Here is a 22,184-nt window from a genome sequence, read left to right as displayed (position 1 = left end):
AAGGCTTTTAAGGCATCCATTCTAGGCTTTGCCCTCTAGGTATTTTCTGTAAAAATCATGTAGAGTTTACTCCATGGATTCTTTTTTTCCATTGAAAATCCCCAATTATTGCAAGTGTCAGAGAGGATATTACTTCATAGGGAGGGAATCTCTCCCAATACCCTCCCTAACTGATCTATACCCTTTCTTGTTGACTCCCTTTAGGATGTCCTAAACACATAAGTCTTTGCCCAAAGTAGAGGCTAATCTGCTGGCAGTCATATCTAACTCCCTAAATTCCTCTTAAGGATTAAAGAAAGCAAAGGTTGTGAACATTAAGCCTAGTCCCAAGGGGAAGAACTCCCAATTTCTTTAACTAATACCTAGACAGGGAATAGGGACTGGCTCTGATTCTTGTGACCTTTGGTTCCCCTTCCCTCAAACTTCATAAACAGAGCAATTAGGAATGAACACTTTATAAATAAATACCTTTTTAAACCTATGAGGGGTTAGATTTTGCAAGGGAAAGAAGGAATTGGCACTCATTCTAGGGCACATGGAAAATTGTGACAGAAACAACAGAGGATAAGAAAGACATATGGTTTTCCTATCCTGTAGTACCTCTAGAAATCAAATATAAAATCTTCTTGTCACTTAAAATTCTTCACAACCTGACCCTTTCTTTCCTTATCTCTCTGGTCTTCTTATAGATCAGCTTCCTTCTATATACTCTATTGTTCAGCAGTACTGGCTACTTGATGCTCATTGTCATCTCCCATCTTTTCTGCATGGTATGATACCCCATCCCTGAAATATATTCCCTTCTAATCTCTGAATCTTAGCATCCCTAGCTTTTTTAAAAGATTCAGCTCAAGGGGCGGCTAGGTGGTGTAGTGGATAAAGCACTGGCCCTGGAGTCAGGAGTACCTGGGTTCAAATCCAGTCTCAGACACTTAATAATTACCTAACTGTGAGGTCTTGGGCAAGCCACTTAACCCCGTTTGCCTTGCAAAAACCTAAAAAAAAAAAGATTCAGCCCAAGGATCACCTTGCAAAGACGCCTTTCCTGATACCTCCAGTTACTTAGTGCATTTCTTCCTAAGGCTACCCTCCATCTCTTCCATGTGTTCTATATTGTCATACAAGTCATCTACCCTATTAGAAAGTAAGCTCCCCGAGGGCAGGGACTGTTTTTCCCTTTCTTTGTATCCTCAGCACTTGGCACAATGTTAGCACATAACAATCATTCAATAAATGGTTTCTGAGTGATTAAATTAGAAATTCCGGAGCATCTGATTTCTAACACAGGGAGTCAGAACTAAGCTAAATAAGTAGCTCAACCAATTTTTTGTGGGTTGCATTGAGAGAGATATTAAAAACCAGCAAGATTTAGAAAGTATTCAAGTGGAAACTGGTCCAAATCCCATCTTAGAAGGAACACTAACAAATTAGGGCATGTCCAAGGAGGACCTGATTGACAACCATGTCTTGGTGGGTTCCTTTTCATCTGTGTACTTCCCTCATGGTCTCAGAATAGTAATAGGGATCAGATAGTGACCCTTCTATTTGATTATTATAACAATAACTAATTGATTTATAATCCTGACAATAACAGTTGTTACTTCAGATCTTTAAAGCTTCTCAGAGCCCTTTATATATATATATATATATATATATATATATATATATATATATTTCATATGACCCTCACAACCAAGAGTGCAGGTAGTGATGCTAAATGTTTTACAACCAGATCTTAGAAAAGTCATAATATCCTTTTTAGTTTAATCTTCATGATTAACGTATTCTCAATTACTTCCTTAAGTCTATACAATCAACAAAAATAGCAAATCAAGTCCTGATTTGCAATTTGCTATTTTCTGAGGTAGAAATGACTACACTTAACATTTAACACTAGGTATCATTACTTTTAATACAACTCTAGGAGATAGATGCTATCATTAGGCAACAGAAACTAATGGAGGAAAAGTGACTTGCCCAGGTCACATAACTAGAAAAATACCTGAAGCAGAATCCTAGCCTAGTTCTTTATCCACGGCCCCATTCAAAAGTTAGCTGGTATTACAAGGAATCAGAGTCTCTGTCTGTTCTTTGCTGCTAAAACAAAGCCATAAGGGAAGAGTCCAGGAATCCACCAAGATATAGTTTCAAGCCCCCTCACCAATCAGGTTGCCCTTGGCCACTCCCTTTATTAAGTGCCTGTGGTATATTGTCAGGCACTGGAGATACAAAAATACAAGTAAAAATCCCTACATCTCCAGGGCTTAAGGTTTTGTTGTTTTTGTTTTTGTTTTTGTTTTTGTTTTTGTTTTTTGGGGGGGGTTGGTAAATTACATAATTAGCGTGAATTTGAACCCCGGTCTTCCTGACTCCAGACCTGGTCTCTCCACAAGCTCATGGTCTCTCTGACGCCCTAACTGATTTACTTAGGGCCTCCTGCATTTCCCCTCCTTAGCCCAATTTCGTAAGTGTCTCCTTAACAACCACTGCACATTTCTTCCTGTCTAACAGTAGATATGGTTTTTGGATCTTGACTCACTTCAGAGGTGGCGGCAGCAACAGGTGAGTCGGGGTTTTGACCAGGCTCCACTGGGACCTGAGGAGGTAGGCTTCCCCAAAGAGAGAAACTCAGATGGAAGAACCTGGGAAGTTAGGCTCTCAGGTCTTTGTCTTTGTGGAGAACTCTTCTTCAGCTCTCAAATCATTTCAACCCAGAAGTAGGCTTGTTCTGAAAGGTTGCCAGAGATTAAGGCTGCAATGCCACCCCTACTCTGACCCAGTTGCTTCAAAAAAGTGCTAACTGGGATCTGTCCTGAATTCCCATTCTGTTAGCCCCTCTCTTCTTGCTTTAGCTCATCTCCAGGGCCTAATGAAAAGAAGAATGGATTTTGAGTCAGAAGACCTGGGTTTGAATCCCACCTCTGATATTTAACATGTGGTTTTGGTGATAAACACCAGTTCCCTGAATCCTCCTTTACTCATCTCTAAAACAAAGGGTTTGAATCACTTAGACTCTAAGAACCTTTCCAGCTTTGTATACATACAATCTATTTCTCCTCTACACTGCTGATTTATGGAAGAAATCATAAGGAGGATCTATTATTGCTTAGAGAGTGAGACCAAGGGAAATTCTACAGTAACCTCAAGGGAAAGCAGAAAGTGGAACCACTGTGAAAGTTAATGTCCTCCTGCTCTGTCATAACTTTTTAAAACTTGAACAAAATTATCCCTTGTCATTTCAGGGACTATAGGAAGGAGTGGTACTCCCTTCTCAGTGTCAAACTTTTTAAAATAGGTGAAATTAGGTTAAAATGAACACAAAAGCAGTCTTGAAAGAGAAAAGAGGTCTGTGTGGAGACAATAAGGGTCAGTCCTGTTTTTATCCTTGTGGTGTTGGAAACCAGCATAGTTATAAGTTGATTATAGATTTAAGTCTCAGTTTTTTTTAAAATATCAGCTGATCTGAATCCACATCTTTCACTCCTGGTGTGATAGGTACAGAGGTGGGAAGGCAAAGCTGAAAACTTAGCATACCCTAATTTAGAGGTTCATATCTCAAAGTGTGGAGCAGGGCCCCTGAGGGTCCTTGAGACCCTTTCGAGTATATTTTTATAATAATATCAATATGTTTTCATTCCTTTAATAGTCAGTAACAATAAATATAGCCCACAAAAACAAATTTTCTTTGGGGGTATTCAGTTTTTAAGAGTGCAAAGGGGTCTTGAGACCCAAAATTTTAAGAACCCCTGCCCTAATCACAATATATGCTCCTGGCTCTGCTTTTGGAGAATTCTAAATGTTTTTATTACAAACAGGTTCTGGTGTTTCTCTGAGTCTAAAAATGTAGAAAAGTCAAAGGAAAAGAGAAAAATACTTGAGGGGCAGCATATATGGGTAAGCTTGTATTTATCTTTTCTGCTGTGATGGTGTTTTAATACAATTGAAGGCATAGCAAATAACATTTGACAATGTTCAAAATATTGTGCTCATAACTTGGTAAACTTATAATTTTATCTTCTTTTATTAAAGATTGCTTAGTATTGGAATTAGAAGACTGCAATAGGGCCTGGTAGATTGGTACGGTGTTGTGTTTCTCAGATCCAGTCCTGGTGCAATTCGAAAGATGTTACCAGGGTCAACGAGGGGTACAAGAATGATTGGTGAATGAGGTGCCTTATGGAGCAGTAACAACCACCAATGAGGTGCCTCATGGGGAGGTGCAACCACCAATAATTCCAGAGTGGGTCATTTAAAAGAACTGTAAAATGAAATTGAAATGTAGATCTCAAGGCTTCCGTGAAGAAGTTTAGACGAAATACCAACACCAAGATTTACCAGATATCTTGATCTTACCTCACTACATTTATGAAATACTGGCTTCTAGAAAATATTTAAGACAGAGACAGAGAGAGAGAGAGAGAGAGAGAGAGAGAGAGAGAGAGAGAGAGAGAGAGAGAGAGAGAGAAGAATGTTGTAGAACATCTGGGTTGAGGGAGGCAGGTGGCAGATGAAGTTATCTGTCTCCAGATTCGGGGGAGGGATAGGGTGTCTAACAGAGTGCAAAAGAAAGGGTAAATGGAGAAATTTTGAAAAAGAAACCTAAAAGTATTCTGAGTAGACTGCACCAACAATTAATTCAAATAAGCTGTAAAAAAAATATCCTTCCCACTCTGGGAAATCCATTTCTGGTTGAACAACTTCATCTGCCAGGCACCTCCTCCTTATGATTTTATAATACCTCCACCCTTTTATTGGTCATGCTTGCCTTTCAGAAGCTGACACCAAAGTGAAAAACCAGCTGGCGGGTAAGCCTTGGGATTTTCTTCTCCTTGAATTCTCTGCTATTTGCCCTATCCCCATAGACCCAAATACTTTGTCTTTATTAGTCTTTCAAACCCTGGATGAGTGAATAGACATATCAAGGATAGAGAGAAGTATGGACAAACAGAAAAATGGACAGATAGACAAAGAGATGAGAGACTTATAAAAGATAGTAAATAGATAGAGAGGATAAAAGATAGATTATAAATAGAATATAAGAGAAAAATAGATTTAAAACTAGGCAATAGATATATAGATTGATAAGACTGATATTGATTGATATTGATTGATCAGTGATAGGAGATAGATAAAAGATAGAAGATAGAAAGAAAGAGAAACAAAGAAAGAAAAAAGGAGAGAGATGCTGGAGAAATAGATAGGTGTACAGAGAGACATGTCAGGAGCCCTTTTAAGGGCTGGAGAAATCAGTTTCTATCATCAAAAATCTTATATTCTGCACCAGCCTCCACCCTCACCCTAAAAAGGAAAACAACACATAAAGGGAAGCTGGGGGAAGGGAATTGGACAGAGGTAGTAGGAGATGTGGGGGAGAGGAAGTTAAGACTGATGTCCCCCATGAATTAGAGGTCTGGGCTAGAGAGTCGCCAATAAGGAGATTACAGGGCAGAGGCACCTTCAGAGTGAGAAGGCTGCAGGAAATGGGAATCTAGTTAAGAGAATATAGATATAGATCACAAACCCACTAGGACTCATTCAAATGTTTAGTTCTGAGTCTACATAGGATCTACCCACACCACCACCACCCCTCTTCTTGTTGCTCTTTTTCCAAGCAGAATCAGGGTGAAGAGAGGAAAGTGTAGGTGGGGAAGAGGGGAGAGAACCAGGAGGGGAACTCGGAAAATATCAATTCAGATCAATGGTACAAATCTTTCTCTGTTTACTGGCCCACTCATCATTATTGCATAATACCAGTATTGCTACTGGAAAAAAAAAGTCATTAGGATTAAGCCTCCCACCTGCAATTCCTCTTAGTGGAGGGTTCAATGCACCAGCCTCCACCATCACTTTAACACTCATTGTCACATTGAACTGTTGAGTGCCCACTGAGATTAACTATGACAACCTCCACACACAATTATTCTCATAACTCATTCTGCTCCTCCTCACACTGAGTCATTCACACAAACACTAAGCTTCCAGTAGCACCCTCACTTTCTCCTAGAGATAGATTGACTTCTCAGTCCACATTCCTTCTCCCCTCTATTTCCCTCCCCTGAACTAGTTTCTACCAAAATACTTCATGAACAATGAAAGCAGGAATATATCCTAAAGTGTCTTAAAAACAATTGGAGTATGATAGCTGCCAGCAGTCATACCTCCATGTTCCCTCACATCTACATCAGTTTGCGTTTTCCCAGCATTTTCTCTCTCTAACACACACACACACACACACACACACACACACACACACACACACACACACACACACATATGTATATGCATAAGTATATATGTATATGACCAGTAGTGAGCTACTCCTTCCTGATGTCTTCAAATAAAACCTTGATGTCCACAAATTCTTAGACTAGGAAATCTTGACTTGGGGTTCTTGAACTTTTTTGTGAGGCAACTGGGGTTAAGTGCCTTGCCCACAGTCACACTGCTAAGAAGTGTCAAGTGTCTGAGACTCAATATGAACTCAGGTCCTTTTGACTTCAGGACCAGTGTCCTATCCATTATGCCACCTAACTGTCCCTTTGAGTCCATGAACTCTCTCTCTCTCTCTCTCTCTCTCTCTCTCTCTCTCTCTCTCTCTCTCACACACACACACACACACACACACACACACACACACACACACACTTATAATTGGTTTCCTTTATAATCTTATGTATTTTGTTTTTATGCATTTAAATATATAATTTTGAGGAGTCCATTGACTTCACCAAACACTGCTCTGAGAGCTATGATCCCAAAAAGGTTAAGAACCCTTATCCTAGAATGTAAGTTTCTTAAGCCAGGAATTCTTTCATTTTTGTCTCTATAACCCTAGCAATTAGTATGTTGCCTGGTAATGATTATTGATTCATAAATGCTCATTGATTGATTAACTGAATGATGTAGAGGAGATTTCTGTCTAGATCTGGGTTGGAGATCCCTTCCAACTTAAAATTCTTCTACCTATGCTCACACAGGAATCTTTTCTTAAAATCCTACTCTAATGCCTCATCATGACATGAAAGTCATCTTGAGTTCTTGAAGGCTATGTTAGTTGTTAGTCAAGCTTTCACGGATCTCACTCTTGCTCTGAGGCAGCTCTGACTCAGAAGGACATGAGTTTAAATTTAGTCTCAGATACTGTGTGACTCTGAACAAGTTATTTAACTTCTGTCTGTCTCAGTTTTCTCAACAGTAAAATAGGCATAATTGAGCCTCATGGGGTTGTTGTGATGACCAACCTTCCCTGCCCTGCTCCTTTCAACTTTATCAACCTAGAAAGTCTTTTTCTTCAATTTTTAAAATTTATTTAAGGCAATAGGGTTAAATGAGTTACCCAAGGGGCGGCTAGGTGGTGCAGTGGATAAAGCACCGGCCCTGGAGTCAGGAGTACCTGGGTTCAAATTCGGGCTCAGACACTTAATAATTACCTAGTTGTGTGGCTTTGGGAAAGCCACTTAACCCCCATTTGCTTTGCAAAAAAAAAAAATGAGTTACCCAAGGTCACACAAGCTAGGCAATTATTAAGTGTCTGAGGTCAAATTTGAATTCAGGTCCTCTTGACTCCAGGGCCAGAACTCTATCCACTGCACCACCCAGCCACCCCTTAGAAGGTCTTTGAATATAGACCTGAAGATAGACCTTTGAATTGTGGATCATCCAAAGACCAGACTCCCTAAACTTGGAAAGGCTCATCTCCAGAAGGTTAGCCACCAGATAATTTTTCAAATATGGCAACTCATAAAATGTGAAGGAGCTGCAATCTGTGTTGGTAGAAGGAGTCCCCACAATGAGGAAGTTATAAATCTCAAAATGTCTAGCTAGATAAATACAATATTGATCATCTATGAGGAGTCCCTGCTATGGAAGAGCTATGCATCTTTGGACAGATTCCCTTCATGCATCTGGACTTCAGTTGTCTTATTAAAATGGAAATGCCTCTCAAGTGTTATATCCTACAGGCCTCATCTGATTTTGGCAATGGAAGAAACTGAGGCTTGTTTGGTTTGTATGAGCTATCATAGGGAAGAAGATAGGGTTCAAACCCATATCCTCTAATTCCTAGATCTATTCCTTTTTCTTCTACATGATAGTGTAGAAGATGGGCGAGGGGGTTTCACTGTGGGTTGTATTTGACTGAGCCCCCAAGTAAGGGTCAAAGTAAGTGGTAGATAAGTTAGAACACTTGGGAAAGAACACTTCAGGTTTTAGGAGTCAGGTCAGGGAAATCTTCATTGAAAAGGTATGGATATGTGCTGACCTTGAAGTTTAGGTAGAATTTAGGCAAAAAGGACTTTAGAACCATCTAAGTCAACCTTGTCATTTTCAGATGAAATAATTTGAGTTCTGGAAATGTTGAGCACATTGCCTAAAGTCACAAAGTTAGTTATTTGAAGCTCAGTGCTTAGAATCCAGGACTTCTGACTTTCCATCCATTGCTCTGTCCATGATAACTTTTGAAAAAGATTTCAGGGAGAAAATAGAGTATAAACTAGTCCTTAATTTGTTGTTAGGGTATATGTGTATATATATATATATATATAGATAGATAGATATAGATAGATAGATATAATATATTATACATAATAATATGTTTAATTATAATGTATAATATATTATAAAAAATAATATATACATTATATCTTATTGTTTTAAGTTTGCTTGATGTGACTTTTTTACATTCCAAAGCTTTTACATATTACTCTCAATTCAAGAAATTTTTGTAATAAGTAAAACTAATATTACAATAACATCATCTGAAACTGCATGCAACATATCACATCTTTAACACCCCAAATTTATTCCTCTATATTTTTAAAAAATTATCAGAAATCTATTTTCTCTCCCTCATACCCTTACCCCATTTAAAAAAAAGATGAAAACAAATTTCTTGTGACAAATATTCATCTCAAGCAAATCACATTTTCTCAAAGTCTAAAAAAATACAAAATGCAAAAAAAATACATGTATATGTGTTTGTGATTAGGTTGTCATTCTACATCCTAATTCCATCACCACTCTATAATAATGATTCCATCATCTGGAATCATGAATAGTCATTGTATTGATCATAGGTTTTATGGTTTTGAAAATGATTTGTTTTTACAGTGTTATTGACATTTACTGAAATTGTTTTCCTAACACTACTCATTTCATTCTTCATCAGTTTATCAAAGTCTTTTTAGAATATTTCTGTAACCACATAAGTTGTTTTTTTTTCTGAACTAATGGAAGGTATGGCATTTCAGGGAGAGGTTGGAGAAACAGTAAAAGCAAAAAGTAGGAATCAGAAGGTATATTCAGATGATAGAGCACAGAGCACAGAGTAATCTTGTTGGAGTAGAAGATTCTAGCAGAAGAATGATGGGAGATCAGAGTAAAGAAGTAGGTAAGGCAGACTGGGTAGGGAGGACCAGCAATAGACAGTCTGAATTTTATTCCAAAAGTAATAGGGGAAATCTGCTCAATGCTAAGGCTTCCAAATTCCATGAATAGGGTCCTTTTTCTCCTCAATTGTTCCTTATTCCAAAGGTCCAGAGCTGAGAAACCCTAGGTGGAGACCAATAAGATATGATAACTTTATCCATCAGCAGAGATTTGGGTTCATAGTCCATCTCCAGTACTTAATTCATTTATGGAGAAACTGACTTAACCTCTCTGATTCTCAATTTCCTCATGGAAAAGTTTAAAAAAAATACTTGTAGAATATACACTTTATTAGTCAACAAGTCAACAAATATTTATTAAGATCTTACTATGTGGGACAGAAAGGTGGCACAGTGGACAGAGTCCTGGAATCAGTAGAACATAAGTTTAAATTCAACCTTAGATACATGTCACCCTAGCTTGGTGGTCCTAGGCAAATCACTTAACCCTGATTGCCAAGAAAGAAAAGAAGGTAAGAAAGTCTACTATGTCAGTCACAACACCAAGAATTAAAGATATAAAAAAAAGGAAAAATATATTCCCTACTCTCAAGAACCACATAGTCTGAGATGGAAGACAATGTTTTAGCAACTATTTACATAGAAAAATATAGACAAAATGAAAAAGGGAGGGGGGGAAATGGAGAACAGACCACAAAAGTTAAGATTTGAGATGTAATTGGAGGGTAAGGAATGTATAGAGGTTCACTCCTTTTTTTTTTTGGTAAAGCAATGGGGTTAAGTGACTTATCCAAGGTCACACAGTTAAGTTGTGTCTAGGGCTAGATTTGAACTCAGGTCCTTCTGACTCCAGAGTCAGTGCTCTATCCACTACACCTGCCTCCTACTTTTTTTATTTGCTTCTTTCTCCTTTTCACTTATATTTTATTTTGCCAGAAAATCAGGATTAAGTGACTTGCTCAGGGTAACATGGGTAATAAGTGACAAGTGTCTAAAGTCGAATTTGAACTCAGTTATCGTGACTCAGAGCCTGTATTCTATCCACTGCACCACCTATTCCTTTCTCATTTCAATTTACCTTACACACACACACACACATTATTTGAATGTATGTATAGAGTGAATGCTAGATACTATTTTTATCATCATCATCATCATCATCATCATTATTACTAGCATCTCGAGTTAGTTATAATAACTCCCTCTTGAAACTACTTTGTATTTGGTACTTGTACACATTTTGGTTTTTTGTTTGTTTTGTTTTATTTTTTCTTGATATTTTGTTTTATTTTTCCAATTACATGTATGGTGGTGTTTCAATATTCATTCATTTGAAAATTTATAAGTTATAATTTTTCTACCACCCTCCCTTCCCACCCCCCTTCCCTTGGCATTGAACAGTCTGATAAAAGCTGTACATGGGGGCAGCTAGTGGGTAGAGCACTGGCCCTGGAGTCAGGAGTACTTGAGTTCAAATCCAGCCTCAGACACTTAATAATTACCTAGTTATGTGGCCGTGGCCTTGGGCAAGCCTCTTAATCCCACTGCCTTGCCAAAAAAAAAAAAAAAAAACTAAAAAAAAAGTTGTACATGTCATATATGTGTTATATCTTGCAATATAGTGTAACTTTCCTGAAGACTGGGAATGTTTATTTTTGTCTGACTCTCCAGAGCCCAGCTCAGTAACTTGCATAAAGCAGATTCATAACAAATGTTTGGAGTTTTTTAATGTACTTTTAACTTTTTTAAAAAATTTTGAGTTCTAAATACTCTCCCTCCTTCCAATCCCTCCCCAACCCACTGAGAAGGCAAGTAGTATTATATTAATTAGACAAATAAAATGCAAAACAGATTTCTATATTAGCCATGTTACAAAAAACAATTAAGAAAAATTAAGAAAGTAAAAAATTGTATTTCAATTTGCAATCAAGAGTTCATCAGTTCTCATTCTGGAAATAGATGATTGAGTCCTTTGGAATTATCTTGGATTATTGAATTGATCAGAGTAGTCAACCAAGTCATTCACAGTTCATCACTGAATAATAAATATTTATTGAATTTAACAAGTACAGAGGTAGAGAGAAGACATTCCTGGAGACGGAAGCCATTCCAGGTATAGGGACAGTAAGTAAAAGGATAGAGACAGGATAGAAAAGGTCATCTTTGGGGAGCAGTGAACAATTCAGATAGGATGAACCAAGAGTCTTTTACATCAAATTGTGTAAAATAAGACTGAAATGTTAGAATCGTATCATATTGTGATAGGTCTTGAATATTTCCTTCAAAAAGAGGGATTTCCTTCAAAGTGGAATTCTTAGGAAGCCATAAACATATTCCATTGATTCTTTGTTAGATTTTTTTCTTGGAAGCAGGTCTAATTTTACAAGCCATGTACATATTCCAATATTCCAGGTCTAATTTCAATGGCCCTCCCCAAATATTTCATTACTTTAAGCAACAATAAATTAGTCAATAATTTATTAAATGACTAGTATGTGTCAGACACCATGTTAAATGCTAGAAATCATATCTTGTTTAGTTTTGTTGTTGTTTTTACTTCTTACTTCTCTCCCATCCCCCCTTTTTAAAAAAAATGTACTATAAGCTTAAAAACATCATTGCCTAACTATTCACTGATGTTTCAGCAAAAATAGTCTCCTTGGTTGGGGCAGCTAGGTGGTGCAGTGGATAGAGCACTGGCCCTGTAGTCAGGTGTACCTGAGTTCAAATTTGGCCTCAGACGCTTAATAATAATTACCTAGCTGTGTGGCCTTGGGCAAGCCACTAAAGCCCATTTGCCTTGCAAAAAGAAAACAAAACTAAAAAAAATAATCTCCTTAGAATAAGTGAATAGCCTTAGGGGAAAATGCTTATTTGGATACACAAATTGTTTATTGCCTTAGAGCAGATATATAACATGAATGCTTTTGGCAGTCTGGAAAAGCCTAAGGATGTCTCAAAATAATGGTTTAAATTTGAGAGAGAGAGAGAGAGAGAGAGAGAGAGAGAGAGAGAGAGAGAGAGAGAGGATAGATGGATAGACAGATAGATAGATGATAGATAGATGATAGACAGATAGACAGATAGATAGATAGATAGATAGATAGATAGATAGATAGATGAACTCAGAAAAAACACAGATTACAATAAAAACCAATTATATTGAAATACAATTTTCAAAATATTATTTTGAAAAAGCAAGTTGAAGAACCTCATATCTCACCTCATCTTGCACATAAAAAGCTGGGTGTTCTTGCATACTATTCCACATCATGACTTTTTCCATCATGGATTCAATATAAAAGGGTTGACATAAGAAATTTAAATGGGAAATTTGGGGGAAGTTTTGCAAAAGGCTAGCAGATAACACAGAAAAAGTTAGGAAATTCAGAAATGTTTAGAACATATGTATGGCATCATATAATAGGAACATATTTTATCTTTTAATATCATAATAATTCAGACTTCTTCTCTAGCACAAAAGGAGGACCAAAAAATTTTACATAGATTTTCCAGATCACAGGGGCACCATGCCTGTAATATGCTGCAGTGTGGAAGGGATAACTTTATAGAATTATCTGGATTCCCTGTGGGATTCCCTTATGATTGGAAAGAAAGGAGGGAAGGGATTTTATGAATTATATCATGAAATTTTTCTGATCTCTTTTGCAGGTACAGACATATCTTGATGTCTAGAATGGAAGGTATATATGAATTAAGCCCAGATGACCTATTATATTTTGACAATTTTTCTGGATACAGTACAGGCCTGCCATTTGATGCTGAGGATGCAGCCCCCTGTAACACGGAGGCTTCAGGTCTCAACAATTATTTTATCATCATACTATACACTCTCGTGTTCTTGTTGAGTTTGCTAGGAAATGCACTGGTGATGTTTGTCATCCTTCACAACCGGCTCAATCGTTCAGTCACAGATATCTACCTGCTCAACCTGGCCATGGCCGACCTCCTTTTTGCTCTGTCACTACCCATTTGGTCAGCCTCCAGGGTGAAAGGCTGGATCTTTGGCACATCTCTTTGCAAGTTTGTCTCCCTTCTGAAGGAGGTCAACTTCTACAGCGGCATTTTGCTGCTGGCCTGCATCAGTATAGACCGCTACTTAGCTATTGTCCATGCCACTCGGGCTTTGACTCAAAAGCGCCATTGGGTAAAGTTCATCTGCACAGGCATCTGGGGTCTGTCCTTGCTCCTTTCTGTGCCCATTCTTCATTTCCGTGAGACAGTCAAGTCAGCAGATTATTTGGTCTGTTATGATAACATGGGCTCAAGTACTGAAAAAGGGCGGCTGATCCTGAGGATACTGTCCCAATCCTTTGGCTTTGCCCTGCCCCTAATGGTCATGCTCTTCTGTTATGGATGCACCCTGCACACTCTCTTCCAAGCACATATGGGGCAGAAGCATCGGGCTATGCGGGTCATCTTTGCTGTAGTGCTGGTCTTCTTACTCTGCTGGCTGCCTTACAATCTGGTGTTGATCACAGATACCCTCATGAGAACCAAGATGATTGAAGAAACATGTTCACGGAGGAATACAATTGATCAGGCCATGAATGTCACTGAGGTTCTGGGTTTCCTCCATAGCTGCCTCAATCCCATTATCTATGCCTTCATTGGACAGAAGTTTCGATTCAGTTTCTTCAAAATCCTGGCTGCCCGTGGTATGATCAGCAAAGAGTTCTTAGCCCGGCACAGCAAGCCCTCAGTCCATGGTTCCTCCTCTGGAAATACTTCTACCACTTTTTGAAGGTTCACTCTGAAGCATTCCTGGGCCTCTCCCTATTCTTCTTTGCCTTTCTACCAACTGTCTCCAAAATTTCACTTTTGAATGAGTAAGCTTCTCTTTTTCATGGTTGCCTTTTGATCATGTGGTATGGGAAGAAAATGAGAGACCTATTAAAAGATATTACCTCAACCAGACAATATATAGGAATAATATCTACTTGAACTCGTGGGTTACAGTTGCCATATTAACAGTCCAGTTCCCATTATTCAACCCTCTCAGTTCCCAACATGGGTTCTTGAGACTTTAAAACCTAGATCCTATTTAGGGAATTCCATAGAAGAGAAGGTGCGTGAGGTAGGGGAACAACTGTCAGATTTCATAAACAGGTTTGTTTTCATGTAATCTTATCTCTCATTGGAGGCAGCTAGGTGGTTCAGTGGATAGAGCACTGAGCCTAGAATGTGACCCTGGGCAAGTCACTTAATCTCCTGGAGAAGGAAAGAGCAAATCATTCTAGGATCTTTGCCAAGAAAACCCCAAATGGGTCACAAAAAAATCAGACATAATTCAAAGACTGAACAACAACAAGCTTGTCTATAGAAGACCTAGAACTGGGAGAGAGAAATTAGACTTGAAGATGGACTTCTGGTCAACCACCTGCAAAGATAGGCCTGATCCCTATCCTCACTCTTGGGTTTCTCCTCCTGAAAATAAATCTTATCAGGAAATACCCCTTACTTGTCCATCACTCCTTTTTTCTTGAAACTATATGATCTTTGGTGTTGTTGTTGCTATTGTTACTTGTTCTTTGTTCTTGAAGAGGACCATAATATTAGGGAGATGATGCCATGAATGTAAGTGGATTTAATTTAAGTGAGGGGGAGATTGTGCAAAGTCATCACTTTCCTCTGGAACCATCTGGGTCTTTTGTGTAATAAGAGTCAGTAAGACTTGGGCGTCACGGAAGGACTAAAAGGGGAAGCAACCAAGATCAATTAGATGGTTATATGGTAAGTTCTATGCTCTCTTTGGATAAGCTAACAATTCCTTCCTATTTCTGCTGGTCTGAAACTCAATCTTCCCCACTAATAAACACACAAACATTGTTAGAGGATTTGAAGGAAAAGATTTAGTATGTAAATAAAACAAAACAAAACAAAAGGCATGGAAAGACTTATGTGAAGTCATACAAACAGAACAATATGCACAATGAATACAACAATGTAAACTGAAAGAAACACAGCAAAAAATGGAAATTATGTGAAATTATAATGATCAAGTTTAATCCCAGATAAGAGAAATGAGAATATACCACCCTCCCTTCTTTGAAGAGATAGGGAACCATGTGGATGGAAACACTGTATCAAGTACCAGACTTATTTGATGGGTTTATTAATTTTATTAAACTCATTTTTATCTTTTCTATTCTTTGCTATAAGAAATAGTTCTATAATTACATTAAATTAAAAAGGTTTTGCACAGTCAAAACCACTGTAACCAAGATTAAAAGAAATTAGTAAACTGGGAAACAATCTTTACAACTAATGTTTCTGACAAAGGACTCATTTTTAAAATATACAGAGAACTGAGTTAAATTTTAAAAAAAAAGCCAGTCCCCAATTGACAAATGGTCAAAGGATATGCAAAGGCAATTTACAGATGAGGAGATCAAATTTATCCATAGTCATATGAAAAATTGCTCTAAATCATTACTTATTAAAGAAATGCAAAGTAAAGCTTCTCTGAGGTACCACCTCACACCTCTCAGACTGGCCAATATGACCAGAAAGGACACTGATCAATGTTGGAAGGGCTGTGGGAAATCTGGGACACTATTACATTGTTGGTGGATCTGTGAACTCATCCAACCTTTCTGGAGAGAAATTTGGAACTATGCCCAAAGGGCAACAAAAATGTGCATCCCCTTTGATCCAGCAATACCACTACTGGGTCTATACTCTGAAGAGATGATGAAAAAGGGTAAAAACAGCACTTGTACAAAAATATTCATAGCAGTCCTGTTTGTGGTGGCAAAGAATTGGAAATCAAATAAACGTCCTTCAATTGGGGTATGGCTTAACAAACTGTAGTATATGTATGTCATGGAACACTATTGTTCTATTAGAAACCAGGAGGGATGGGAATTCAAGGAAGCCTGGAGGGATTTGCATGAACTGATGCTGAGTGAGATGAGCAGAACCAGTAAAACACTGTACACCCTAACAGCAACATGGGGGCGATGATCAATCATGATGGACTTCATTCCATCAGTGCAACAACCAGGGACAATTTAGGGCTGTCTGCAATGGAGAATACCATCTGTATCCAGAGAAAGAACTGTGGAGTTTGAACAAAGACCAAGGACTATTACCTTTAATTTAGGAAAAAAACTGGTATCTTATTGTCTGATCTTGCTATCTCTTATACTTTATGTTTCTTCCTTAAGAATATTATTTCTCTCTCATCACATTCAATTTGAATCAATGCATACCATGGAAACAATATAAAGACTGGCAAATTGCCTTCTGTGGGGGGTGGGGAGGGAAGTAAGATTAGGGGAAAAATTGTAAAACTCAAAATAAATAAAATCTTTATAATTCAAAAAATAGCTCTAGGAGAATCCATAGAATTAGAGTATATTAATAAATGAATATGATATTAAAATTTAAATATATATATAAATTTTTAAGACTGATAGTGACAAAAATAAGAAAAAAGTTTGTGCAATTCAATCAAAAGAAATATCCTGATTGATGAGTGGGTTCAAGTCTCTAAACCAAGGTCATTGTCAAGGAGAGCAGAGTCAATTACTGGACATCTCCATTTTGGAAAAAATTAAGAAATGACTATAAAAATTGTAATTGTAAATCATCATTAGAACCAAAGATGAAATGAATTCATTATAGGTCTAGTTAAGGAGAGAGAAATGAACTGAGATGATTTGAGTACAGACAGAACATTGAATCTAAGATTCAATTCAGATATTGAAACAATTTCCCTTTCCCTTTTACAAACTATGGTAGCAGTCTTTCTAACCATAACAGAGAGGAAGGAAGTCTTGCCAATACAGAAAATGGAAGATTAACTAAGTTAACTCAATTGGTGTCTGTCTTTCTACTCCTTTCTTCATCTTTCCCTTTCTCTCATTATGTCCTTTTCTTTAATGAGGTTCTTCCCCATGACTCTTCAGGAGATTTGAGGATGACAGAATAACCATAATTCTTAAAAATCTCTATTGATCTCTTATCTAAACAAGGCCTTATTCTGATGCTATACCTATAGAATCAGTGATGCACAGTTCTGTTCTTCCAGAGTAATTTGATAAACATGGACAATGCCCTCTACATAGAAGGCAATGTGTCATAGCGGAAAGAATCTTGAATTTATGGTCAATAGATCTGAGTTCAGATCCAAATTCAACTACTATGGAAAATTCACTTAATGTTTCTGATCATCAGTTTTCTCATCTGTAAAATGGTGGTATCCTAATACCGTTATTGTCTAATTCACAAGGATATTGGGGGAACTTTACAGAACTTCAAGTGCTAAATAAAAATCTAGTCATGTCCTTTTGGACACCTGAGTTTCCCATTTTAGCAACCAAAATGGGTGGTCACAACTTAGATCTCACCATCACCTCTCTATTTCTGAATTCTGAAATTCCTACCTCTCACCAGTTTCTATGCTTCCATCTGTTTTTGCTATTTCATTTCCCTTAAACCCAGTCTTCACTCTCACTGGAATCTCTAATATTTTTGTCCTCTTTCATTCTAGTCCTTCATTTTTCTTCCCCTGAGTATACTGACCTCATACTCAATCACTTCAGCAATACACTTTGATCCTGATTCCCTGATTCCCTTGTCTTTTTTTCTAATTCTCAAACTGAAGTACTCTTCCCCAGCAATCACCATTTTTCACACCTAATCCAGACTTTTTGTTCACTACTGAAAGAAACCACATAATGTAAGATCCACTTAAAAAGTCAAATGATCTAATCTCAACAGGGTCATCACTGATACATCACTGATTGAACTCCTTGGGTTCAAAGAGCTCCAAAGTTCTTTCAAGCTCCTCAGGTGACATACATACTCTCCAACTTGACTCTCTCAGTAGATGATCTCAAGTGCGTCACTTCAATGAAAAAACTAGAACCATCTGACTTTAGCTCCCTCATCTGACCTACTCTAAACCTCAAAACCTCTCCATAGCTTCCATCATTATATCTGGAGAACAGACTCCATCTTCAGAGAATAAAGGGACAGTTCTTGACCTAATTAATCCTAGATGATGTAGTGGCTAGAGTTCTGGGCCTGTAGTCAAGAAGATCTGAGTTCCAATCCAGCCTCAAACATTTAATAACTGTGTGAACTTGGCCAGTTATTTAACCCTCTTTGTCTTTAGTTTCCTCATCTTTAAAAAGGAGCTGGAGAAGGAAATCACAAACCACCCATATATCTTTGCCAAGAAGACCTCAAATGACATCATGAAGAGTTGGACAATATGGAACCACACTTGTGTCCCTGACCTCCTCCCTTCCTGCCTTCTTTTGTGGCATCAAAATAAAAAAGAACCTTTGTCTTTCTCATGTATATATTTACTAATTTCTTAATCTATTGCCTATTAACATCTTTAAGTCTCCTCTATCCTTAACAAAAAAAAAAAAACTTTCATCTTTGGCTTCCTCACCAGCTGTTTCCTTCTCAAATCTCAGTAATCTAGTTTTCAAACCTACCTTTCTTTTTTCCTTTTTTTGTTATCAAAGAAATGACATTTTAAAGAATATTTGAGGACTCTATATGGTAACTTTCTGACCAGTATGGTAATTTTTGTGGGCTTAGGGAGAAGAGTCCCTTGGCTGGACTTGTCTGCATATTATTTCTTTCTTTTTTTTTTTTAGGTTTTTGCAAGGAAAATGGGGTTAAGTGGCTTGCCCAAGGCCACACAGGTAGGTAATTATTAAGTGTCTGAGGCCAGATTTGAACTCAGGTACTCCTGACTCCAGGGCCAGTGCTCTATCCACTGCACCACCTAGCCACCCTGCATATTATTTCCATAGTGACTTAGAGTATTTGATTCCAAACACCAAGATTTTCTCTTTGCCCACCTGGATACTGACCTTCTTGGGGGATTAATAACTGTCTATCTTCTCAGTTATTTGTTTTGATTTATTTACTTTTTTTAATAATGATTCATTTTTCCCCAGTGATATATTAAAACAATTTTAATGTTTTCTTAATATGAGTTTCAAATTTTCTCCCTCTTGTTCTACCTCCTTTAGATAATAAGTGATTTGAAATAAGTTATACTTGTTCAAACATGAAAAACATATTACCATATTAGTCATATTGTAAAAGAAGACATAGACTCAAAGGAAAAATAAAAAAAAATAAAGAAAATGAAAAATCTTTGATCTGCTTTCAGACTGTGCTAGTTCTTTCTACAGAGGTGGATAACATTTTTCTTCATAAGTCCTTTGGAATTGTCTTGGATCACTGTATTGATTATAGTAGCTTAATCATTCACAGTGGATCATCATACAGAATTGTTGTTACTCTGTACAATTTTCTCCTGATTCTGATTACTTCATTTTGTGCATTTCTCAATCTTCAATACTTTGTTACTACAAAAAAAAAAGCTGCTCTAAATAATTTTGTTCAGTTATGTTCCTTTTAACCCTCCCCCTTTTTTAATCTCTTTGTGATACAAAGCTAGTAGTGGTATTACTGAGTCGAAGGTTATAGAAAAAAATGGGTTTACCTTTCAGACATAATTGCTATGTCAAAGGTAACCCAAAAACCAAGTCATTTAATACACTAATTTCAATACCTCCACCTATTAAATTGGAATTAATTGTGGCTATATCAGAGGGATGTTGTGAAGATCAAATGAGAAAATATATGTTTAATAGGAGGACTGGCCACTGAGGACCCAATGCTCAGAACATGCTTGGATTTTTCCTTCCTGGTGGATTATATAAAGCATGCACAGTATCCATACCTTAGTTCCATATCAAAACATAGAGTTTTAAAGAACAAACTTCTAGCCCTAAGTGATTAGGGGACTGGTGTGATCTGATGAGGAGTTTTCTGGTTGACTAAGAAGCCCTGCAACTGAGTTTGCTTACCAATGAATCTATATACCTTTCCTTTGGTCCTTTTTATTTCTCTTCCCTGGAAACTCTTTTGCTATTATTATTTTTACTTTTTTTTAATCAGTTGAAGCATAATATATTTTTCTCCAATCTTTTATGCTGTGTGTGTCTCTCTGCTTCAAATGTATTTCTTATAAACAACATATTATAGGATTCTGGCTTTTTATCCATTCTACTATCTACTTTTTATGGAACAGTATATCTCATTCACATTTACAGTTAAGATTACTAATTCTGTGTTTCCCTCTATCTTCCCCATTTATATTTTTCTCTTTCCTTTCCTCTTTTTCCTTCTCTGAGACTTTTTTCTCCCTTTCCCCTTTAACTTTTCTTTTAATTTTTAACTTTTCTTTTTTTAACTTTCTTTAAATTTTAAGGATTTTTAAACCCAAGTGGAAATATATCTTATTCCCTCTCTCGGCCAGATCTATTGAGTAGAATTTACTCAATGTTCACACCCTCCCTTCTTTCTCTCCACTCTAATAGTTCTTTGTGCCTCTTCACCTGATGTTATTTATCAATAGATGTACTATCAATCAAAGATTGATTCATTGAATTCGTGATAGCTCAAAGTACTGTAAATCAAAGTACAATCACAAGTTGATTAATTGTTTGGTACCAGCATTGTCTCATAGTCACTAAGTACCCACCCCTCTTCTTTCTCATTAGAAATTCAAGGGACAGCTAATGGTGCAGTGGATAGAGCACTGTCCTTGGATTCAGGAGGCTGGGAGTTCAAATGTGACCTCAGACACTTGACTTTAACTAGCTGTATAACCTTGAACAAGTCACTTAACCTTAATTGCTTCACATCAAGGCCATCACCAGTCATCCTGATCCAGATGGCTCTGGAAGAGAAAGTGACTTAGCACAGCATCCCCTCATTCAAAACCAATTTATGTGCTTTTCATAGCATCACCTCTTTGATGTCAAGATCTTCTTCAAAAATGAAGGACAAAAAAATAATTACACTTCCCAAGAGTCATGAATCACATCAAATTATAAACACTTTATTATACCTTATCCCCTTTTCAATTACCCTCCAAGGACACACAATACTCATAAGTCAAAACATCATGCAAAGCCATATCATTTTATGCACCATTTGTGGCCCCCCCACACTCCCTCCCTTTAGTTCCCCAACTAGGTGCTTAAACCTTTGTTAAATGAAGTATGAATTAAGTCCCACCCTTCTAAACAGGTTCCCACCTTCTACCCCTAAAATCTTCTGATTTAATTAATTATAGAGTCCCTAAGTGCTCAAAGTACTGAAACACTCTGAAGATCTCTCTTACGAACTTTACATCTGTTATAAGGTATGGAAGACACTGACTCTGAACCACTCAGCACAGGATGTCCTTATCAGAGAAAGTGCTAAATTTTATGAATCAGACAGGATTAAATTAGGTCAAAGGAAACTGAGACACATAAGTTTGGAGTAAACACCCCAGCTTTTCATCTGGGATTTTTGTCTCAAAAACAGTGATATCATCTTGTTCAGTGGAAAGACAAGAACCAACCATACTCATATCCTCTAAATCCAATCTCTTCAATTATATTCAACTATCAATTATATTTAACTATCCTAAGAGAAATACAATTCTCAAGAGTTATAACTGTTATATCTTCCCTTATAGAGTTGGATATAATTAGATGTTCTTGGCTAATATTAGTTTTGTTTTGTTTTCCCCTTTCTCATGTACCTTTTTAATGCATCTCTTGAGTCTTGTATTTGGAGACTGAATTCTCTATTCAGTTCTGGTCTTTTTATCAGGAAATTTTAGAAGTATTCTATGTCCTTGAACACCCATCTTCTCTCCTGACAGAATATAGTGAATTTTGCAGGATTGGTTGTAATCCAAGGTCCTTTGCTTTCCAATATATGTTATTCCAAGTTCTCAGG

At 37.2% G+C, this 22,184-nt stretch overlaps 1 protein-coding gene across 4 annotated transcripts; it reads left to right on the top strand.

Annotated features, from left to right (window-relative positions):
* Positions 1 to 2,481: 2,481 nt before the first annotated feature.
* On the top strand, positions 2,482 to 16,652 carry CXCR2 (C-X-C motif chemokine receptor 2). 4 transcript variants are annotated; one of them, XM_074191387.1, is made up of 4 exons: positions 2,482 to 2,562; positions 3,816 to 3,894; positions 4,773 to 4,805; positions 13,059 to 16,652. In XM_074191387.1, exon 4 carries the CDS (start codon positions 13,075 to 13,077, stop codon positions 14,149 to 14,151), a length of 1,077 nt encoding a protein of 358 aa, XP_074047488.1. In that variant the 5' UTR covers positions 2,482 to 2,562; positions 3,816 to 3,894; positions 4,773 to 4,805; positions 13,059 to 13,074; the 3' UTR covers positions 14,152 to 16,652. The 4 variants fall into 4 exon arrangements, with proteins under 4 accessions (XP_074047488.1, XP_074047490.1, XP_074047491.1 ...); XM_074191389.1 differs by lacking the exon at positions 4,773 to 4,805; XM_074191388.1 differs by lacking the exon at positions 2,482 to 2,562 and having other exon boundaries at positions 2,571 to 3,894.
* The last annotated feature ends 5,532 nt before the right edge of the window (positions 16,653 to 22,184 follow it).

The sequence above is a fragment of the Macrotis lagotis genome, chromosome 6 (assembly GCF_037893015.1).
Source record: "Macrotis lagotis isolate mMagLag1 chromosome 6, bilby.v1.9.chrom.fasta, whole genome shotgun sequence".
NCBI lineage: Eukaryota > Metazoa > Chordata > Mammalia > Peramelemorphia > Peramelidae > Macrotis > Macrotis lagotis.
The sequence above is the reverse complement of the archived record's forward strand: the minus strand, read 5'-3'. Positions and strand labels throughout refer to the sequence as shown.

Coding starts and splice junctions, on each gene's coding strand:
- CXCR2 (XM_074191390.1), top strand. CDS start 13,075: ATGTCTAGAATGGAAGGTATATATGAATTAAGCCCAGATGACCTATTA.